The 22,536-nt window shown below is 33.2% G+C and overlaps 1 protein-coding gene across 2 annotated transcripts in view; it reads right to left on the bottom strand.

Moving 5' to 3' along the window:
* MYCBP2 (MYC binding protein 2) overlaps positions 1-22,536 on the bottom strand; it is a 262,432-nt gene that overhangs the window by 181,993 nt on the left and 57,903 nt on the right. For both annotated transcript variants that reach the window (XM_080798126.1, XM_080798127.1), the window contains exons 9-17: positions 20,499-20,572; positions 20,225-20,363; positions 18,389-18,465; positions 17,298-17,502; positions 15,689-15,853; positions 13,120-13,278; positions 10,736-10,940; positions 8,564-8,709; positions 8,129-8,230 (exon numbers count right to left, since the gene is read on the bottom strand). In XM_080798126.1, coding sequence (XP_080654252.1) covers positions 8,129-8,230; positions 8,564-8,709; positions 10,736-10,940; positions 13,120-13,278; positions 15,689-15,853; positions 17,298-17,502; positions 18,389-18,465; positions 20,225-20,363; positions 20,499-20,572 — 1,272 coding nt within the window. The remainder of the gene's footprint in view (positions 1-8,128; positions 8,231-8,563; positions 8,710-10,735; positions 10,941-13,119; positions 13,279-15,688; positions 15,854-17,297; positions 17,503-18,388; positions 18,466-20,224; positions 20,364-20,498; positions 20,573-22,536) is intronic.

Raw genomic sequence — 22,536 nt, 5'->3', positions numbered from 1 at the left:
AACAAGACAGCAAAAAACAAAACAAAACCAAAAATTACTATGATATGATATATACATATATATACACATATATGGACACACATTCATGTACATGCATATATATATATAAAATCACTACTTTATAAAGACAGGATTACAGAAGTTGTATTTAATTTTCTGAAAAGAATAAATCTAACTTCAAATGTGATTTCTGTAACAACATATACAAAATCAGAAACAAGGTATTGATGCTTAAGAGGGTAATCTAACCCAAGTAACATTTTTGGAATATTAACAATTCTCTGATAAAATCATTTCTTTCTGAAGCTCCACTATGTACATACACACACATATATAAATGCACATTCATAGAGATTATAGTTATTTCCACTTACATTCAAGAAAAAAAAACAATAGCAAAATTAATCTCAGTAAAAATTTAATTTGCTTTTCCCTACTATCCTTTAGCTTAAAAAGGGAAAACTGTTAAGTTGTATCTTAAAATTTCTGTTCTTTTCTAATAGAACTGAACTATACTTTCCTTAAGTTTGAGCAACATCAAAAATGCCTGCAAATTTCAAAATACTCTGAGGTTACCAGTATTTGAAAAGGAAACTGACAGTATATAAGCATTGAATATTTTGAACTAAAGCCAGTTTTCATGATTCTCTACACCTCGTCAGCTATAATTAATTTTTCTAACGATGGAACAAAATAAAACTATTATCCTATAATAAAATTTGACAAATGCAAATTCAACAAAGTACCCTTCATTAAATATTAAAAATTGGTAGGAAAAATATATTTTAATTATGTCTTGAGATATAAATAAAAATGCAGGCATCCCCAATTCTATGAAAAACCAAGAATAATATATTCTATGATTACAACAGATAGAAATATGCTAATTTAAAGTTAACAAAAATTAAATATTATTTCCTAGTAATGCAGCAGCAATTATTTTCAAGGTAAAATGTCTTATTTCTTCAACATAACATTTTTCAATTAATTTACTAAAGCAAATAATATAAACCAGTCTAAAAAGAATGTGATACTTTCCAACTACCGCAAAGAACTGTAAATATCAAAATGACAGTAATATTAAGTTACATTACCCTTTTCTGATTTCTATGGTCTTCCTGGGATACTGTTTCTTCCCATAAAAATATTATACCCATAATATTCATAGTGATTTAGCTTCTTACTAACTTCAATCTCTTTAGAGTCTCTTGGTACAAAAATTTAGAAGGCCCACAGGCAATCATGCCTAGGAAGTATACATCTGAGCTCAATTTAACTCACCACTTATAATATCAGGCTGTGAGGTTCTAAAATATTTGTGTTCCAAGGACTAAAATAATTTTTCTTATAAACATAGTTCAGTCATTCACTTATTTGCCATTTTTTATCTTTAATGTAACAGACACCAGGTATCATGTATATTATGGTATCATATATATAAGAATTTAGTCCATTAGGGAAGACAGAAATAACAAAACTAAGAATTGCAGTATGTTGTGATAAATGTTATAAAGGAAATCTGTACACATTCTGAAGGATGAAAAGTGATCTATCAACTTGGGCAATGAGAATGAGAAAAAGTCTGCCAAGAGAGAAGGAAGGAAAGAGGGCATTCCAGGCAAAAGAAACAGGATTTATAAAAGCAAGCAGAGGTAAACAATATTGTATAGTCATTAAAAACACACATCACCGAAATGGATGGAGTACAGGGTTATAAAGCAGAAAGTGGTGGGAAATGAGTTTGCAGATACATATGAAAAACAGATAATTACAATCTTTTTCTACCATGAAACATCACTGTAGAGGTAATGAGATGTCCATAAAATGTTCTCAATTAATCAACAAGAATATATTAAGTACTGACCAATTTCAGGCACTACCCTTGATCCTGGGAAATCTTGGAAAAACAAGACACCATCTCTGCTTTCAGAAGTTTGCAGTCTAATGTGGGGAGGCGAGGGAGGGTGAGTTTACACACAACTCAATAAGCCACTATGACTGTGTGCTATCAGAAAATTAAGCACACTGAAGGGGCAGCCAGCAAACCTTAAGTATGGGAATGTAGGAAGTTTCAGGTACAAGAACAGAAAATACCACATAAGCTAAGACTTAAAGAGGTAGTAGTACTCCAAAGGTTCACAGATATGAGAAAAAAATGGACATAGGGAACATGAGGCTGTAGAGAATTTTTTTTTTTTTAGATCTATTTATTTATTTGAGAGAGCATGAGCACATGAGTAGGGGGAGGGGCAGAAGAGGGACAGGGAAAGAGACTCTCAAGCAGTCTCCCCACAAGAGTGCTAGCCTGATGCAGGGCTCAAGCTCAGGACCCTGAGATCATGACCTGGGTAGAAATCAGAAGTCGGATGCTTAATCGACTGAGTCACCCAGATGCCCCAAGAAATCTTTATGTGGGATTTTTATGCAGAAAGTGCTTTTGTGCTATTTAAATCAGCAATGAGATGACACTTTATCATGTTTTTTTTTTTAATTAAGAGGAATAATGCATTTGATGCTAGAAGAAAACACCACTTTCAGATATTAGTCTTGAGAAGATGAACTCCTGTAACATTTCAAAAACAATCTGAAATATCTGTTAAAATTTAAAACATAAAAACTCTCTGGCCCAGATATTCTATTTCCGGGAAACTCTACTATATAAAACAAAAACTCCAATATGGCTATATAAGTTTAAGAATATTTACTGTAAAGGCGCCTGGATGGCTCAGTGGGTTAAGCCGCTGCCTTCGGCTCAGGTCATGGTCTCAGGGTCCTGGGATCAAGCCCTGCATCAGGCTCTCTGTTCAGCAGGGAGTCTGCTTTTCCCTCCCCCTGTGCTTGCCGCTCTGCCTACTTGTGATCTCTCTTTCTCTCTCTGTCAAATAAATAAAATCTTAAAAAAAAAAAAAGAATAAAGAGTATTTATTGTAAAAAACAAAACAAAACATAAAAACTTGAAAATAACCTAAATGTCCATCAACAAAATAATGGTTGAAAAAAACTGCAGTATAGTCATATTACAAACTATTATATAGCTCTTAAATAGAATGTAGTAGATCCATATTTACTAATTTAGTGTGTGTTCATGATGTAAAATGAGAAAAAGATGCTGCAAAGAATTGTATCTATAATACAATGCCACTTTTGTAAATAAACATTTTGCCTATACTTTCACACACGCATAGATATCAGCACAGTAGATATTATGTGTAGATATACTATAATGGAGTAAATGTATATATGGTGTATGGAAGTATACCCATTAGACTAAACTCCATTTGCTTGGCAGAAAGAATGGGAAGGTAAGGAAAAAAATATAAGCAAGATATAAAAATGCATATACTACCACACTAACCAAATATGTAAAACAAAACTGTCAGTGATTTAACTGGAAATGTATAAAACTTGGTCAGAAAATAAAGAGAAAATAATAAAAGAAATAAGCTAAAGGATAGATTTGTGAAAAACTTTTGACCTAAATTCCTGTATTAATTTAAAATGGCACTGCAATAAAGCACCAAAAATTTTTTTCTAATAGAATATCAAGGGGGAAAAAATAAAAGGACACCAGTATGTATCACAGTATGAAATGATGTAAGATAACTCAACAAAAAAAATACATAGAAAAAAATTGGAACAAAGTACACCAAAATTCTACCAGTGGTTATCTTATTACATTGTATGTAATCCTCATAGTATGTGCTGCTCATTAAAGGTAAGAAAAGGGAGGTTCAGAGTGGTTTAATTCCAGAATCATATACCCCCAGTAAAAGAAGCCAGGGTCTGAACCAAAGCCTAATTTCAGAACCTACGCTCTGAATGGTCATGCCATATAGCTTTGCTAACCACAGAACATGATATCCAAGTGAAACTACTGAAAGGAAAAGGGCCTGGACAGTCAATGTAAAACGGGACTCCCAGGCAAGTCAGACATAAGCTCACCCCATCTACAGCTCCCAATTATCAAAGTTTGATAACATTCAGGAGAAAAGAAAGAAGGAAAAGTAGCCAACATTATTTGAGCTTAGTGTTCTTTACAAGAGAGCACTGAGAAGGAATACAAAGATAAGATCATGCATTGATACAATTACCCAGTAGTTCTTCTGATGAGTTAAGAGAGTTCTACTTAAAAATTCCACTGAACAAGCATTTCACCGTTAAAGTTAATATAAGACTCAGAGCATTTAAATATCAATCAACCCTGTATAACCTAAAAAGCTAAAACTTATCACAAATGTCACTGAAATAAAATATGTAAATGAGGGGCGCCTGGGTGGCTCAGTGGGTTGAGCCTCTGCCTTTGGCTCGGGTCATGATCTCAGGTTCCTGGGATCGAGCCCCGTATGGGGCTCTCTGCTCGGGGCGGGGGGTGGGGAGCCTGCTTCCCCCTCTCTCTCTGCCTGCTGCTCTGCCTGCTTGTGATCTCTCTCTTCCTCTGTTAAATAAGTAAAATCTTAAAAAAAAAAAAAAAAGTAAATGAATACACTGGTAACTAAGGATATACATTTAAGAAAAAAAATTATACTAAAAGAATAATATAAAAAATTTAAAGACTAAGTTCCAAATTAATAAAAGTACAGTAATAACACTGTTCTTTGAAGTTTCAATAGCACATTCCACTCTGTAAGACCGTGTCATAAACAGCAGCAACTAAATTACATCAATAGTCCTGAGGCTGAGCAAAGCTTTAATACAAGAACCAGGTCCTAAAATCCTGATCAACTTTGAAATAACACAAACTTAATAAATAGAATGAGACAGATAAATCAAGTTAAATAATTTGATATAATCTAATCTTGAAGTTCAGAAATTTCAACATAGGTAAAAGCCAATTATTTTTTAAGGTTTTTTTTTTTTTTTAATTAATTTATTTGACAGACAGAGATCACAAGCAGACAGAGAGGCAGGCAGAGAGGAAGGGAAGCAGGCTCCCTGCCGAGCAGAGTCTGATTCGAGGCTCGATCCCAGGACCCTGGGATCATGACCTGAGACGAAGGCAGAGGCCTTAACCCACTGAGCCACCCAGGTGCCCCGGTAAAAGCCAATTATTAATGAGTACAATTATTAACTTATCACTAAGCTGTTAGTAACTAAAAAATACCAAGAGGCTAAGGAAAAAAAAATATAGGTATGTGTGGCAGTTGGAATACTAAAAATTTATTTTATTTTGTTTTGTCTTCCTCATTAAGGCAAAACAAGACAAACAATTCTCTCTAGCTCTTTAGCAGAATGCAGACATTCGGACACAGGCCCGGTATTCTGCTGTAGAAGATGCATGGAAGCAACTATGAACATCACTGCCCGGGTGCAGCAGTTCTTATGCTTTAGCACCAACAGAATTACTTAGACTTGTTCAAACACAGTTTGCTGGGCTCTGCTCCCTGAATTTTTGACTCAGTGGGTCTGAGGTGGAGCCTGAGAACAGGCAACTCTAACAAGTGCTCAGTGATGCTAGTCCCTTTGAGACTACTTTGAGAACCACCGTTCTAACATAATGAAAAGCACAGAACTTGAAAGGCATTCCTCCATCCAATTAAAATAAAAATATTTTTTAAAAAGCAAAGGTAAAGTATAAACACCTTAGAACTAGTCTTTATTTTTTTAAGAAACAACGGCTTAAGTTTTAAAAACATAACTCTTATTTTGTTTATAAAGTAATACACACATTGGAGATTATTTAGAAAACACACTGTAAAGAACAAAATAAAAATCACCTCTAAGCTCACTTTTCAGGAAAAGTTACTACCAACATTTTGGTATCTACCTTTCTGGTTTTTCCCTTATGCAAGTGTGGAGATATCTTTGTGCACATTTTATTTTGTTTTCTTATAAAACTGCTGGTAATGGAGTGCTGGGAAAGAATATAAAGATAATATCATAAAAGTGTCATATCACCATACTGGCTTTCAATTATTTAATATGCTATAAGAATTTCCTAAAATCATTGAATAAGAGTCTGTAGTCTGACTTTTAAAAATGGGTATACAGTTAAAATTCTTATTTAAAATTATTTTTACAAAATAAAATGTATAAACAGGGTTCTCTTTGCATTGCGCTGTGTTAAATGAAACACATACATACTGTAAAATGTCCTCACTCTATGATTCCATAGTAACCATGGAGGTTGTACAAAGCAAGGGCATGGTTCTAATATGCACAAATTTCAGTACCATGTTAGGTAATGAATGCCATTAATTCAGGCCCATAATAAAGATCCTAAGCCATTAAGAAAAGATATCTACTGCATATTTTACTATATACTGTGTTTTAACAAAAATGGAAAAAATGTATGAGAAAGAGCTTAACCAAAAAATAAAAAGACAAAATTTCTATGCACCAATAATCTAAAGAAATCTTTTTATATATTGAGGACATAGGATGAAACGGACTTGTCAGAAAATATACACCAATTGCCTAGAACATAAGTCTGTGTTTATAAGATCAGATACAGTAATAAAATCTCTGTAAATATTTAAATAATAGAGTTTTTAAAACCTCTGAAAGGCTAGAGCTGATGTTTTTAAGGTCTATGACACATTTTAAAATAAATGGCAAAAGAATATTCTGCAATCACAAAATTTTGTTGAACTAATGCACAATCAATGTTCTTTTACTTCCGATATGCAGAAATATACTATAGCTAGAGAAGAAAAGCTTTTTTACAGAGGGAGAAAAAAACTAATACAACATAAAGAGCGAGCAATTACACATCATCATAAGGATTTGCTATACTTTGGTTGCAACATAAGGAATTGCTGTTTTTTGTAGGTCAATGCATATGATTCAACCCAGTATTTCCCAAAAAAGAAAAAACAGGTAGTAAAAAGATGCATTGATAATTATCCTTTAACAAATCATATTATTTGAATAAAAGAAATTGTCACTCAATTACCAAATGTCATAAAGACGTAGAACTTAAATTTTACCCTATTTTCTATAAAACATTTAATATGCAATTTTCCCCATATTTACATAATGTAAATAACGACAGTATCTACATTCTCATTAAAATAAATCAATTTTAAAAGTGATAATTTTATGTAAACATAGCCAAGGTAACAGCAAACATTCTTATATCAATTAATCAGATTGTTTATCAGATCCTAGAAAGAACAATCTTCAAGTTCCAAGCATGTTCTATAACTTAAGTTTAATAAAAATAGAATTTACCATACATCCTATATATTTTATGATTTACTCCATTCTATGCTATGAAAAAGTGCCTAGAAAAAATTTGTAATGGTGGATAAATGGATAATAGATTTTATTTCATGCACCAAATCTCATGTCATGTCTAACAAGCATTTAAAATAAACAGTATCAGTATTTCCAACCAAGATTTTGTCTGGCAGAGGAATAAAATCACAGATCTCTTTAACCATCTATCTTAATCCTACAAAGAAGAGATTTTACTGGGCAACCACGGTTTTAGTAATATTTATATTTATCTCTGTTATTGGATGTATATTAAAATATCTATATTTTACTATCTACTTATAACTACAGTGAAATGTATTTTCAGGCTCAGAAATGGTCATAAACAATGAGAAAAAGAGAAACAATACACCTATATCTTTGCAATTAAAACCTGCAAAACTCTCCAACTTACCCTTCTTGTACATAACCAGAATAAGCTTTTTTGGGGGGAAAAAAAGACATATAAAAACATAATTATGCACTGGACTGAAAGAAGAATGCCGGGACCATGCTCAAATGGAAATGATCATAGATGACTAAGAAAACAGAAATTAAAATACTATATTAAACTTTTGTTTTTTAGGGTTAAATAACAACCATGAGTCCAAAATCTGGGAGAAAGACCAGTTCTTAGAATTCATATATTATTTTTTAAAGTTGCCACTGCTAATAGTTTTTGATGCTCGGCAGATGGCACAATTCTTAATATGCTTGACTTACTCCATAAACACCATATTGAATTAAATCTATGTTAATAGCACAAATGTAAATACCCTGAATATTTTCACATGACTTTCATATGTTACTATAATCTTGCTAATTTTAATTGCAATGTCTTACCAAGTCAGCCTATTGTGTAAACTTTCAGTGGTCTCAGTATAGGGTAAGAAAATGGACTTTCATATTCTTTTCCTCTGCAGCTACATCTTACCTCTTCCTTCCTCTAATCTGTGTCTCCTGATTACACGTTGTCGTTTTTCTTCTTGTCGTAACTGAAGGTGTTCTTCAATGTTAACCCCAGGTACTGGGACAGCTAGATGATTGATCAAAAAAAAAAAAAAAAAAAACAAACCACAAAGAAACACACACACAAAAAAAAACATATATAGATAGATACAATAATAAATATGAAAGAACCATATGAAATTCAAGAAAGTAAAATCTAACAAAACACTGATGAAAACACAAATTATTTCTACTCAAACAATCTTAGCAAAAAGAGAAAAAGAGCCTTATCCTTTAATTACTGACATACTGTCAGTTACCATATAAGCAGTGTTGCATAGGTAACTATTAATTTTTTAGCACATACCAATATAAATTACTGAGCTGAGGACAAGATGAGTAGTACAATCTGTCACATTACCTAAGAGAAGATCTAAAGGTATCATCTCCTTCACTGCATCAAGAATTCCTCTTTGTCTTGCCTCCTGACCATCCAACTCTCTTGCACAAGCCTTGCAACACCCACACACGGCACAGCCAGATTCTCCGGAACCACAACCACAGATCCTTAAAAAGTAAAAACAATTAACTGAAATCCTTCTACTCTTTCCTTAAAACTCTTTTCTATAATGTCTTTTCAGGATTTCCGAAGTTAAGTTATATGAGTCAGCAATGAAATCACCCCTTTAGATCAGGATGTGCCAATTTTAAAGAACTGACTAGGTATGAACAGATAGAATAACTAAAAACAAGAGTTTATTAAGTTCCTCATAGGTATAACTGGTATATTTCAACAGAAAATACAAATGGATTCTGCCATCCTCAAAACCACTATCAACAAATATTTTAAAAGCTACCACAATTAGTAAAGCACCAGTAGCTTACTATTAAATGGTCTGGGTGGATTAGTCAGTTACCAAATAAACACTGTTCTCCACCAGCTAACTTAAGGAAGGTGTGTACAGCCATCAGTAAGTGAGCTCAGCTTGCTAGCTTCATATGTTATGTCTCCTTTTCTCTCCCTCCTTTAAATGCCATCATCTCTCATTCTCTTCTTTCACTGTATCCAGTTAATTACATGGTCCTTTTCCTCTCCTTTGTCCTGTTTCTATCAGTTGTGAACAAGTGTATGACACTGGATTACAACATAAAAAGAACAAGAATACTCCAGAAGTTGCCTACAGGGTCAGTGAACAACTAACTTTTTAGTCACCTATTACACAGATGTAGACAGAAGTCACAGCTTTAATGTTATTGCTGGATCAGAATTGAAAACCTTCAGACAGCTTTGCTGAGCCTGTGGTTATCCAGATTTGTGGTGGTACCAAAGAAAGGATCCCCCTGGTAGCAGTTTTGAAAGACATAGCTAGGTGCCCTGTGAAACTCCTGGGTTTAAAATGCAAGCACTATTGACAATCTGGATGATCATTAACTACAGGAGTAAAAACTGATAAACTAATGGGCCTATTACATTGTCTGTGCACAGTTTAAAAGATAATGTGGCATTCTAAATTTATTCTAAGATATACAGCCACAATTGTATAATAATTGAAGTCATTTTTAATAGTGCAGAGTGTCCTGGCATATAGTCTTTCTTATGTTAATTTAATTCATTCATTCATTTTTGCCTCTTTAATAAAGAAATCACTGTATTTGGTTAGGTACTGTCCATTTAGGTCTGCAGGTTTAAGTTATAAATAATTATTGAAAACTGACAGTAGATCTCTGGGGGAAAGGCACATAAAGAATAATAATTTTAGGAAGGATCAGAGAATTCAAAAATCGATTTATGATACTTACCAACTGCTTAAGTTCAGAGAAAACTTATTGTTAAAAAATCATATTCCATTAGCTTAAAAGAAAAGGCCTGTTATGTATGATTTATTTTCATATGTTAGGCCAAGTATAAAATTCTTCCCAACATTCTAGCGGAAAACCTGCATTCTGATTCTGCCAAACTCACATATAAAGTTTAAAATAATGATAACATGGGACCCCGAGCAGGAAAAAACAGGTCCAACAAAAGCAAAAGAGGATAAATATAAATAAGTATAACGTAACTTTAGAAGTGACAGTTCCTAGAACACCTAAAATCGTGAACATAAATTTAATTTAAAAGAAAATTATATATCCTGAATTGTTTCATATGATATTTGATAATTCCATCCAGAAAAGATTAATGTTCAACAAAAAAGCACAGATATTTGGCATTTATTTTAGAGAGAGATCACAAGCGGGAGGGAGAAGCAGGCTCCGCACTGAACAGGGAGCCCGACACAGGGCTCGATCCCAGGATCCTGCGATCATGGCCTGAGCCCAAGGCAGATGCTTAACTGACTGAGCCACCCAGGGGCCCTATGACTTGTTTTTAAATAATGGTTTAAATGAATCAAATGAGAGAAAGGCAACTTAATTAAAACTGACACTAAATTAGAAGTTATTGTAACAGAAAATTATTAGAATTACATGTATATGCCAATATGCCCTCAAGAAACAACAAAGTAGAATACTCTCTGGAATAATTTTGAAAACAAATGTGTTGTGCACATTTTCCACTAATATTTTATTTCTTCAGTATTAATCATGTTCTTACCCTCCAGGGACTCTGTCTGGACGCCCACTACTGACACAACTGGCTCCATAACCTGTACAGTCTCCACAGACAGTACACACCATGCACTGTTCCAGCTTCCATTTATGCATGCCTGGAGGGCACATCATGGACTTCTCATCTTTTTCATCTAGTTCTTCTTCCAGGTCTTCATCCATTGCTGTTGCCATATTCTCAACTCCAAACCCTATTTGACAGATCAATTTATAATTTTTATGTAGATTACTCCCATGTCTAAAAAACTGATAAAATGATATAACATACACTAATCTAAGTGAATATACAAAGGACTGCTTAAAATATAAGAGCAACAAAAACAAAATTTAATATGGGAACCACAAATAAGTGCTCTCATTTCCTTTCTGCAAAAAGAGGGAAGGCAGGAATACCTCTAAGCTGTTACTTTCTGCCAATCATACTTTTAACTTTTGTTGATTTTAGTCCCTCATTTCCATCCTTACTGCCAAACTGTCATTCTCCAGACCAGAGTGTCTCCCAACCATTCTTTAAGCCATGAGTTCCACCCCTCTAGAACATCCTCTCACTACTAGCAATTGGCAAAAATTTATAAAGAAAAATGAAAAACTTGTCACCAAAATGTAGAAATTACATACACAAATGAAACTATAAGTATGTAAAAAGATAAGCCAGTTAGTCAAAGATATGCATAACACATACAACATATCAAAAATTCCTACAAACCAATAAGAAGGCAAGAAAACCAAGAAGTTTGAGAGTATGGTCTAACATTCTCCTAATAGTCAAGGAATGCAAATTAAAAGAAAAATGAGGGACCCAGCCTTTCTACTCCTAGTTATACGCTCAAAAGAAAAGCATACAAATTTTCACCCACATTCACTAGAAATGTTCAAAGCAAGCAACTCTATTTCTAATAACCGAAACTAGAAACTACCCAAATGCCTTAATACTTGAAAAGATTCAAACACTGTGGTATATTCACACAACTGATTACTATACAACAATGAGAAAGAATAATCTATAAATACCTGTAACAAAATAAATGAATCTTGTCAAGTTGAGTGAAAAGAAACTAGACATAATCATGTGACATAATTCTGTATATACATATACAGTACAAAAATAAGTAAAACTAATTTATGGTGTTAACTAGAGAGGAAGGTAGTAACTGGAGAGGAACATAAAGGAGGCTTCCTGGGTTGCCACTAATATACTATTTCTTGAAGTAGGTGCCAATTACGGGGATGTGCTCAGCTTGTGAAAATTTGCCAAGATCTACACTTATGCTATGTATATTTGGCCACATGTATGTTTTACTTCAATATGACAAATAAAAAATTATAATGAACTATACAATGTCATAATCATCAAACTGACAAAAATCTGAGTATTGATACTATATCCTGGATGATGTGGAAAATCAAAGATACAACCTCTTCCAAGAAAAATTTAGTAAAGCTGAAATCTACAACACCAGAAATTATACTAGTATAACTAGTATACTAAATTATACTCACTCATGTTTGCCAGGATAAAGGAGGTTTTGAAATTATTGATAAGAGTGAAAAATTGGAAATAAACTCATCAATCAGCAGAAGAATGGATAAATGGTGTCATGTTAGTGGTATGGTTTTTTTACACAGCAGTTAACAGGAATCATTTAGATTTATATATACTAATATAAACAAATTTTAAGCACACAAACATGACAAAGGATAAACACTTCTTCCTGTCAATAGCCTGAGTATTAGGGCAAAGCATATGGTGAGTAAGATGCATCTACAATTCAGCTCTTGGTAAAGGGCCAGGTATTCTTAAGAATCATTTTTAGTTGTCAGGAACTAATTACAGGTAGCCTGTGCTATTAAACAGGAAGATAATATCTCCCAGAAAGACTGCTGTCAAAAATGGTTAAAACTGAAAATGTGTGGTGTAAAAGGAACTAATAATGAAGAGTTTGAAAAATGCATTTTTCTAGAATAATTTAGGTCACTCAAAATGCTAAATCAAAAGGTGTTACCATACTTTATATAAAATTTTAAAAAATTGGGGTGCCTGGCTGGCTCAGTCGGAAGAGCATGTGACTCTGGATCTTGGGGTTGTGAATTTGAGCCCCATGTTGGGTACAGAGATTACTTAAATAAATAAACTTTAAAAGAAAAAAAAGTAAGTAAAACACTCAAGTTCATCTGCTCAAAAATTAAAAGCCTAAAGTATATTCAATTGTTTCAGTGATATAATGTTAAATAAATAAGAAATTCAGTGGTTTTCCTATTTTATAAGTATGAAATTAAAGAGCCACTTGTTTTGAAAAGAGTAAGATTTCTCTTCTAAAAAACTTATGAAAAGATGACACAAAATTTTATATCTACATGTCCAACACCTACCTTTCCCCCCTTGGTTCATGGCACCAGTGTCTCGTCCACACTGTCCTTTATTATTCACACCAAATGTCCAAACTTCTCCATTCTTCATTAAAACACAAGTATGAGCTTTTCCCATAGCTACTTGAGTTACAAAATGGCCCTTCAAATCTGTTACCAAACCTATAGGAAAGATACAGATTTGGTAAGGAACAACAATAAAACCTTTCTGAGTCCAGTAAATTATCAGTATTCTACAAGGACCACCTCAACGCAGAACATTTATTTCTGGGATAAAATAACCCACCAAAATGAGAAATAAGTGGCCAAAAGACTGGTAGGGTATCAGTAAATTTATTTTGTAAGTTTGTAATGAAGTTCCAAAATCTTAAAACATTATCATCCAGACTTGGGACAAATTTTTACTGTGGCCATTGGCTCATGCCTGCTTCTCCTGAATGTTTGCTTTAAATGTCAAAACTCTCAACAATTCTCAGAAGGGTCACTAGTTCTCAAACTTTCCTGGTCCAAGCACAAAGAAGCCTATAAATCATGTACTTTATCCGCTTTGATTTGCCTTAAAAAGGAATGAAGGAGGGCATGTGATGTAACCAGCGCTGGGTATTATATAAGACTGATGAATCACTGAACTCTACCTTTGAAACTAGTAATACATAATATGTTAATTAAAATTTAAAAAAATAAAAAGGATTGAAAACACAATAAAACACTTGCTAGAGTATACTGAAACCACATTGTTTCTGTAGAAACCTGTGAGATGTCCCAAAGTAGCATTTTTCAATCATTTTTAACCTATAGGTGCTTTCTTCCACAATCTAACAGCTAACTAGTTTCGCCAGTTCCTCACTATTCACGTTACTTTCATTCTATTTGCCATAACCAAGTGCCACCCATACAATCTTAATATTTTTGCATCAATTTTAAACTGACCAAGCATTTTTAACCTCATCAAGTAGCAACAACAGTAAAATTCAAAGATTGTTGAGTATTTCCAATATATACTAAAATAAAGACTTCTCCAAAAAACCTATTAAAGTATTTGTTTTATTTAAATTATAAATAATATAATTCTTATATTACACTTTGGGAAAATCATTCCATATTATTTTCTTATTTTCTCAGATATTACTTTCCTAAGGTGACCTTCTCTTCCACTTAGATTACTTCGGTCTTTTTAGCTTAAAAACTCCCATTTTTAGTACTTAGCATGCTTGAAAAGGATACGTATATTTAGCAATATTATTTATTATTATTAACAGTACTAGCTGACATGTCTTAGCACCTTACATGTGTCAGGCTCTGTGCTAAGCATTTCATACGTATTATTTCCTATAATCTTATAACAACCATATGAACCATATCTTTAGCTCCCTTTGAAGATGGAAAAAAAATGAAAGTAATCTTTGAAAAGTTAAGGAATGTAAGCCAGTTATTAGCCAACTAAAAAGTGGCAGTGCTGGGATTTGTGCCTATATCCATAACCATTAAACCACACCTCTCTAATACGTAAGCTGTAATATGCCCTATTGTCTCTCAGATCCTCAAAAAGAGAGGGACCATGTCTGCCTTGTCCACCCAGCTGTGACACACAGTCAGTTCTCAATAAGTATATACTGAGTAAGTGCACAAGTTTTTTTCAGTGCTATCTAACAGGATCTTAGCAAGCAATAGCTACACTGAACATTATTTTTAAACTATACAGGAGCCCACTCCCAAATTCTGATTGACAGCTGAGGCCAACTGAGGATCTAAATATTACCACATTAAGCTAATTCATATCACCTGAGTACAGTTCGACTTAATCGCTAGAACTGTGCGACATATGTCATTTCCCCAGCAGTGAGACAATCACTTAAACTTCCAACCAGAAATTTCATTAATTCTGTTTTCCTTTTCACAAAGAAATTCACAGGCTTTACATATTTACCAAATATAAAATCCTACCAAGTGGGCTGTCACAATCATACTCATTTCTTAAGAGCTAGAAAGAAAATCTAGTAACCAAATATAACAAGTTTTTGAGAGTAGAGCTTATAAATATAAAAGTCTTTATTTGGCTAGTTCTATCCCACACATCCACTCACTACACTTTTGGTTTATCAGTCACAGAGTTGCTTAACAAGTAATTCTTAGGACCCATGTATAAGATACTGTGTTGGGAACCGGGGATACGATAGTAAATAAGACAGAGGGTCCCTCCCTAACTATCTAATGGGGAACATGGATAATTCATCAATTATAAATCAGTTATGTTATGAAAATCATTTCCCAAGGGTACACAAAGAGCATGTCACATGAGCATCTGAATGAGTCTAGGGAAAGTTTTCCAAACAAAGTAATAGCTAAGGTAGAGTTGTACTAGCCACACTCTGGGATTAGCCCTGCATGAAACCAGTGACACTGTTCCAGGAACGACAGGAAGGAATCACAAGATACTGTGTTTGGAAAGAAATGTGAAAAATTTAGAGAAAGCATGCTACAACTGTTAATTTTCTACACCTATCTTTCCAATATATAATGTCTAGTATTGGACTTCCTTTGCATAAATGAAATGTGTTTAAGTTGAACTTACTTGAACTGTCAGAGTAAATGGCATCTTTCCCAAACATGTACAGCTCTCCATCTTTAGAAATAACAGAACTACTTCCATTATTACAGGCTGTATACACCACAATCTTTCCTTCCATCTTAATTATCTTTTTAGGTTTATAGGGTTTTGATTGCCGTCTGCTCTTAGCTTAAAAAACAACACAAAACAAATAAAATTAAGGCATCTATGCATAAATAAAAACAATGGTTTATATTAAAAAGCCCAAAATATATGCACTTATGATACACTTTATTTATTTATTTTCACAAAGGCCTGGGCTTCCCAATATGTCAATTAAAATGAGTCAACCTGCAAGCTTCATCTGGTTAATTAATACTTAGGCTATCACTGTCAGATCCTTTTCTTTGTTACACACTGAAATTTCCAATGAGAATTTTATAATTTCCTACCAAACTTCTGGCTTCTGGGGAGTCCAATCTCTAGACTGGCTATTTACATTATTAAAACTATTCCATTATCATATATATGATTTTCTTTCAAACTCTACCTCACATGTATTCTTATGCTGGCTGGATCCTAGTAAGCAAAATCAGTTCCTCGTCCATTCAACACATATTTAAGCAGCTACACCCAGTCAATGAAACTGTGTAAGAAGGGGAAATATATACATATGGAGAAAGAGTAAATAAATTTAAATGTGGATGATGATGTAAGTAGCCTCTGCTCTCAAAAACTAAACTCCTGAATTGAGCAAAAGATGGGAAATATCAATCTTCTGTTCCTTCAGTCAATACCAGTTCTTGATGCCTTTCAGAGTAAAAACATTTTACTGTGCTGGGCACAATTCTGGGGCTTAAAAATACCCTTATATTTTTTCATAAAACATGATCCATATACATGTATATGGTAACTATACTACCTAGTGCTCAAAGAAAGAACAATGTCCTCCAAATGTTAGAAGGAAAACCTGGCAGTGCTGAAGTTTCTCAAATATGGCCATACACATAAAGTGAGGATTTTTTTCCAGGTAACTTTTATTTACACACGATTTTTACATTAGATGTTGACTTCAAACCTAATCCTCATAAGACACTACTCCACTGTTCTAAAACATATAAAGTATATGAGAAGTTACAAAAAGAGAAAAATGACACTTTGAGAAAAATTGAACAAAAGTATAGGAAAGATCAGAGACAAAACTGTTTGTTTTCATTGCTTAGGAATGATTTCATTACAGAAAAATTATAAAAAGAATAGTGATCCGTACGAATACTATTACACAGGTTACATGAGGTTTACTGCATTCTGAAATATACATTCCTTATAAAATTTTGGGCTTCCTAAAATAATATATTGCAATAAATAAGCTTTTTAAAATAACACTAATGAACAAAACAGATGAACAGCAGTGTATCCATAAAGCATCATCAGTTTTTTTTTAAATAAGGATGAACTCTAGAACGAAATCAGCACTTACAGTTCTTTAGTGAATACAACACTACCACATAATTAGTTGATTATGCCCCAATGTAAAATCCTCTATTAATTTGGTGAGGTTAGTGCTACTGAAATTGATATACCTCATGTTAATAAATTCCACAATATTTTTACTGTTGATCAGTCAACTTACTTGACTCTCCATCTTCTCCTTTACTAGCAGATCCTGTAAAGAATATGCTTCCATCTTCTGCAACTAAAAGGGCATGAGAGCCATCGTGTCCAACTGAAAAGTGTACAATCTTTGGAGATTTTGTAATTGGTAACTCAACCCATTTTCCTGCTGAAGGACCACCTTGCTTGATTCCAAGACTCTGGTACTTGCCTGTATAATATATCTTGTATATATATATATATATATATATATATATATATGAAAAGAGAGAGAGAGAATTACAGTGCTTTTTGGAGTAGTGTACCATATTTCACATGAGGAAAAAAAAAAGCTTCCGTATCTTACTGAAAAACAAAAATAACCTGAAACCAAATTGTTTATATACTACTCAACTTCAGCAGGAGAGAAATATACATATTTCCCCCAAAGATCCAGTTCTTAATAGCTTTTTCATATCTACTCAGGATGCCTAAAATCTTCCATTATAAATCTCCTGAATAGATACGAATAAATATACTTCACAAATATACTCTAATCTCACAACAGTAGGAACCTGATAAAATTCTCAACATTTTTTCCCAGTGTAAAAAACCCTACATACAAATATACCATAATTGCCTAGTAATTTTAATTTTCAAAATTCTTTTAATTACCTTACTTTAGCCTTACATCTATTAGATAAACAAACTTCTATCTCTATAGATTGACCTCTACAATCTGTGACTTAATTAAACTTGTTCCTACTTCCCCAACTTGTAGTCTCTATATTTCTGCACATTTACAGATATTTGCAATAAATGTGCTCATCAAAATGAACTCAAAATATGAATTCATTCCAAGTTGAAAAATTAAAGAGCTCCATAATTAAAATAAACATTTGTAAAAATGTAACATTTTATAAAGTTTATAGTTTTACACTCTTATAGTCATAATTTTCTTGTATACTACTTCAACATGAATAAAATTTCATATTAAAATAACAATTTAAAACCAAAATTTTAAATATTATGTTTAAACATGTGAACTAGGTAAACTAATCAACTGATTATACCAATTGACTATCTCATAAAGCACAGAATGTTCATTTTTGATCCTAAAGAGAAATTTACCTTTCCACTTGCTGTTTTCATTAGTGCAAACTCTCGTCCTGCACCAAGTACTGCTGACTCCTCATCAAATCCTGTACCTGATAATACAAGACTAATAAATACTACTATATTTTAAACATGAATAATGTAAATCATAACTTTGCACTATTTTGAGTGATTAAAAAGTCAACTCAATACCATTCAAAAACAAGATAACAATACTTGCTGAATCATTATGTTCCACACCTGAAACTAACGTAACAATGTGTCAACTATACTTCAATTAAAAAAACAAGGATGACAAATTGTCATATGCCTGACTTAAAAAAAAAAATTAACTATACACTACACTCCAAGGGAAAATAAAATTACAATAAGCTTTTTAATTTGTTTCAAACTAGTGCCCAGTTAATTTTTCAAACATAAAAATATTTTAAACCCATGTCAGTAATATTCCTTGAATGAACAAATGAATGATTGAAGCAATTTTAATTGAGCATTATTAGGTGTCAGGCATTATAGAGTGCATGAACCTTACCCTATATGATCCTTACAACCATACTGCCTGGTTTACAAATGAAGAAATATGAAGCTTGGTGAAATTAGTCCAGACAGGTTCATTTGGACTTGAACAATACCATGCAGATACTTGAATTAAGGTATATCAGATTCTTTGTTGCATGTTTTTCTATAGAAGAACATTTCATGTAGCTACTTCATGAATTTGAATACATATGTGTGCATATACAAAAAGACCCTTATGCACATTTTCAAATTGCAAAACTATGAGTAAATAATTATATAGGACATATTTTACAACTGTCTAATTACACAAACTACTAATTAGTTTATGGGATTTTTAAATTTTAAAACTATAATTTCAATTCTGTACTTTCCCATAAAGAATTACAAAAACACAACATAATTAAATAAAATATGCAAAGTAAGCCACTCATGTCAAGTTTATTACATTTAATGAGATAATAGTCAAAAAAGTGGGTCTTACAAAGAATCCCACAATTTAAAAATGGCACCATTAAATCTGGAACAACATGGCAAATCAAAATTGAGAGCCTCCTGGGAACTAAGGATCCTCCTAATTACTACTAGGACACTGCAAGAGTACATATATTAAAACAGAAATACTCTGTGGTTGTCTCTATTTCTGTATCTAAATGAAAGATTATTAATCAGTTTATTAAGCCAATTACCATTTTCACAATCTATGAGATTATTCTATGGCTTTGTTGAAAATCTGTTCAAATAACAAAGGTTTCAATGACAGAACTATGTTTATTAATGTAGTAATTTTTTTTTAAGATTTTATTTATTTGACAGAGAGATCACAAGTAGGCAGAGAGGCAGGCAGAGAGAGAGGGGGAAGCAGGCTCCCCTCCAAGCAGGAAGCCCAGCGTGGGGCTCGATCCCAGGACCCTGAGATCATGACCTGAGCCGAAGGCAGAGACTTTACTCACTGAGCCACCCAGGTGCCCCAATGTAGTAATATTTTTAACACAAGTTTTCAAAATTTTCAATAACTGAATAAAGATAGAACATAAAAAGTAATGTCCCTAAATGTCATCTATAATTCTTATCAGATTAAGTTTATTTTCATTTGTTCTATTCAAAATGAAAAAGGGAAAATTATTAGTCACTTTCTTAAAATGGTGTTCATATAGCACACTCTGTTTAAAGGTCTTATTTTCTAACCACTCACACATATTAATTTGTAAGTTGCTTTATAGTAACAGCAAAATAACCACCAAAATACTATTGCTTAAAACACAATATTAATTCTCAAAAGAATAAAGAATCTGAAAATTTAAATACGGGAGAAAGGCTTTTTGGCTATCTTACTTATAATATGCAAGTCCTTTTCCAGGTCAAATAGTGAGATACCACAGGCATGTAAACATTTTCTGGCCAGTTTAAGTTGTAATTCCTGTTGTAGCACAGGTTCAGTGCTTGTGGCAAATATTCTGACAACAAAGCCATCCTACAAGAAAGAAAACATTCAGAGTAATATGTTTATAAATTGGTCTTTCAAGGCTTTCTATTGTCTAATTAAGATCAAATAATTTATGAAAAAGGGATCCTTTTATACCAACTATTCATAATTCAGAGTACTTACATCTCTTGAAGCAGCTATCTGATTAATATATTCTCCATCAGTAAATAAAATATTTTGACCTTCAGTGTGGCAATCTGTACAAAAAGAGGAAAAAGTAATTATATTACAATATTACTAAACAGGTCACAAAATGATTTTACCCCTCTGCTGAAGTCAGAATGAGAGTTCTCCACGCAATAAGGATAAACTTAAACTTAAAGGGATACTGTGCTTTTTAATAAAGAATTACAAATTAGCAGAAACTAAAAAATTCAACTATTATTACTTATCACATTTTATGCTTACACTTATAAATCTTCCCTAATCAAGGACCTGAAAGCCCACCTAATTTCAAAATGATTTAGTATTAGGTATAGTCTGATAATAAACATGCACCATGATGAACAAATTACAATATTGGTTATAATCATTTCAACACAATCACATGCGATATAGGCAACACTCTACCCTCAGACATACATCACAGTCATTAGTGTCACAGAAAAATACAGATAGACCTAAAAGCTTCTGCATTTGAGGTCTATGGTATCCAACTACAGATATCCCTTGCTTTATTAAACAGAACTCGTTTTACAGTTTCTACTTAGAAGTTTAATACTCATTCCCAGCATTTTTAACATTTGGCATGCTATACATTTGTGTGTGTGTCTGTGTGTGTGTGTGTGTTTTAAGTAAGCTCAATGCCCAACATGGGGCTTGAACTCAGGACCCCAATATCAACAGTCACATGCTCTACTGACTGAGCCAGCTAGGAACCCCATAGCACGCTATACATTTTTAAATGGTCATCTGCTTCGTAGAACACACACATCTAAGCTTATGTATTTCCTTTGTCTGAAAGCACTCACATATTTTGGCTGGAATAATGTGTTTTGTCAATACTGTATGAATCTCTGTGGAACAGTGCATATACACTCTGATCAAAATAATGCACAAGTGCCATTGTAACAAGGGATACCAGTATTCTTAAGGACAATGGGGACATGTGTTAGTGATTGCTACTAAATAACATGAAACTACAAGCAAAATCAACATCTAAGTATAAACTGTATCCTTTTGGAAAAACAAATGTTCAGCAAGCAAGTATAAGAGCACACACACCTCCCAAAATAACTACAGAGAACTAGGATGAATCTCTCCATTAATTACAATACAAAAAAATATTTCATTTCTATTTGCACCTGAATCAACAAAACATAACATTCTGGTTTTGGAATGCAGTAATGGAGCCCACCCAAATAAGCTGGATTACTCCATATCTTTGCCCAGGAGCTTCATACTAGCATACTTCCTTATTATAAATATGCAAAACACAGGCAGACCCTTACCAAATAGAGAATTCAGTGATCACAAACTGGAAATAGAAACTGGGAGACAAGGCCCACTGGTAGCCCAAGAGACTTGGTAATCAAAGAGAGGAGAAATCGAAAGAAAGAGTTCCTAGTCCACTGTACAGAATACAAAGAGGCGCAAGAAAGATGCTTCTCAAGCTCTAAGCAGTAAGATTTTAAACTAAAAAGCAAAGAAGAAAAACTCATTATAATTTCAGATAAATGCAGGGGTGAGGAGTGAAGCGGCGCAAGAAGATTGGCAAAAATTCTCATGATCTGAGGCAATCTGTCACCAGACACAGACAGTAAATGACATAAGGGTACAATATAAAAGATATGCCAACACATGAAGGCTAAAATGACAACAGAAAAAAAGAGTTCTAAGATCATCAATGCTAGGTTGAAAATAACTTATTTATAAGTTAGAATCCAAGACTGGTTAGCACATGAAGCTCAAGGAATTACCAGATTATGTCAATTTTAAATATGGCATATTCATTATTATCTATGAACCTGACAATTTATTTCTGTTTCTTCTGGATGTGAAAACTACCAAGTTGCCCCTAGGTAGGTGGAAAAAATTGCTATTGAAGAAACTGCAGTCCAGGTCAAAGAAATGGAAAAATGATGATAGGCTTCCTCAGGCTTGAAGGCAGGTCTTCCTGCTGCATGATTTCAAAAAGATCTTCTTCTTATCCTTTCTTTAT

The sequence above is a fragment of the Martes martes genome, assembly GCF_963455335.1.
Source record: "Martes martes genome assembly, chromosome: 3".
In the NCBI taxonomy this organism is placed as follows: Eukaryota; Metazoa; Chordata; class Mammalia; order Carnivora; family Mustelidae; genus Martes; species Martes martes.
The sequence above is the reverse complement of the archived record's forward strand: the minus strand, read 5'-3'. Positions and strand labels throughout refer to the sequence as shown.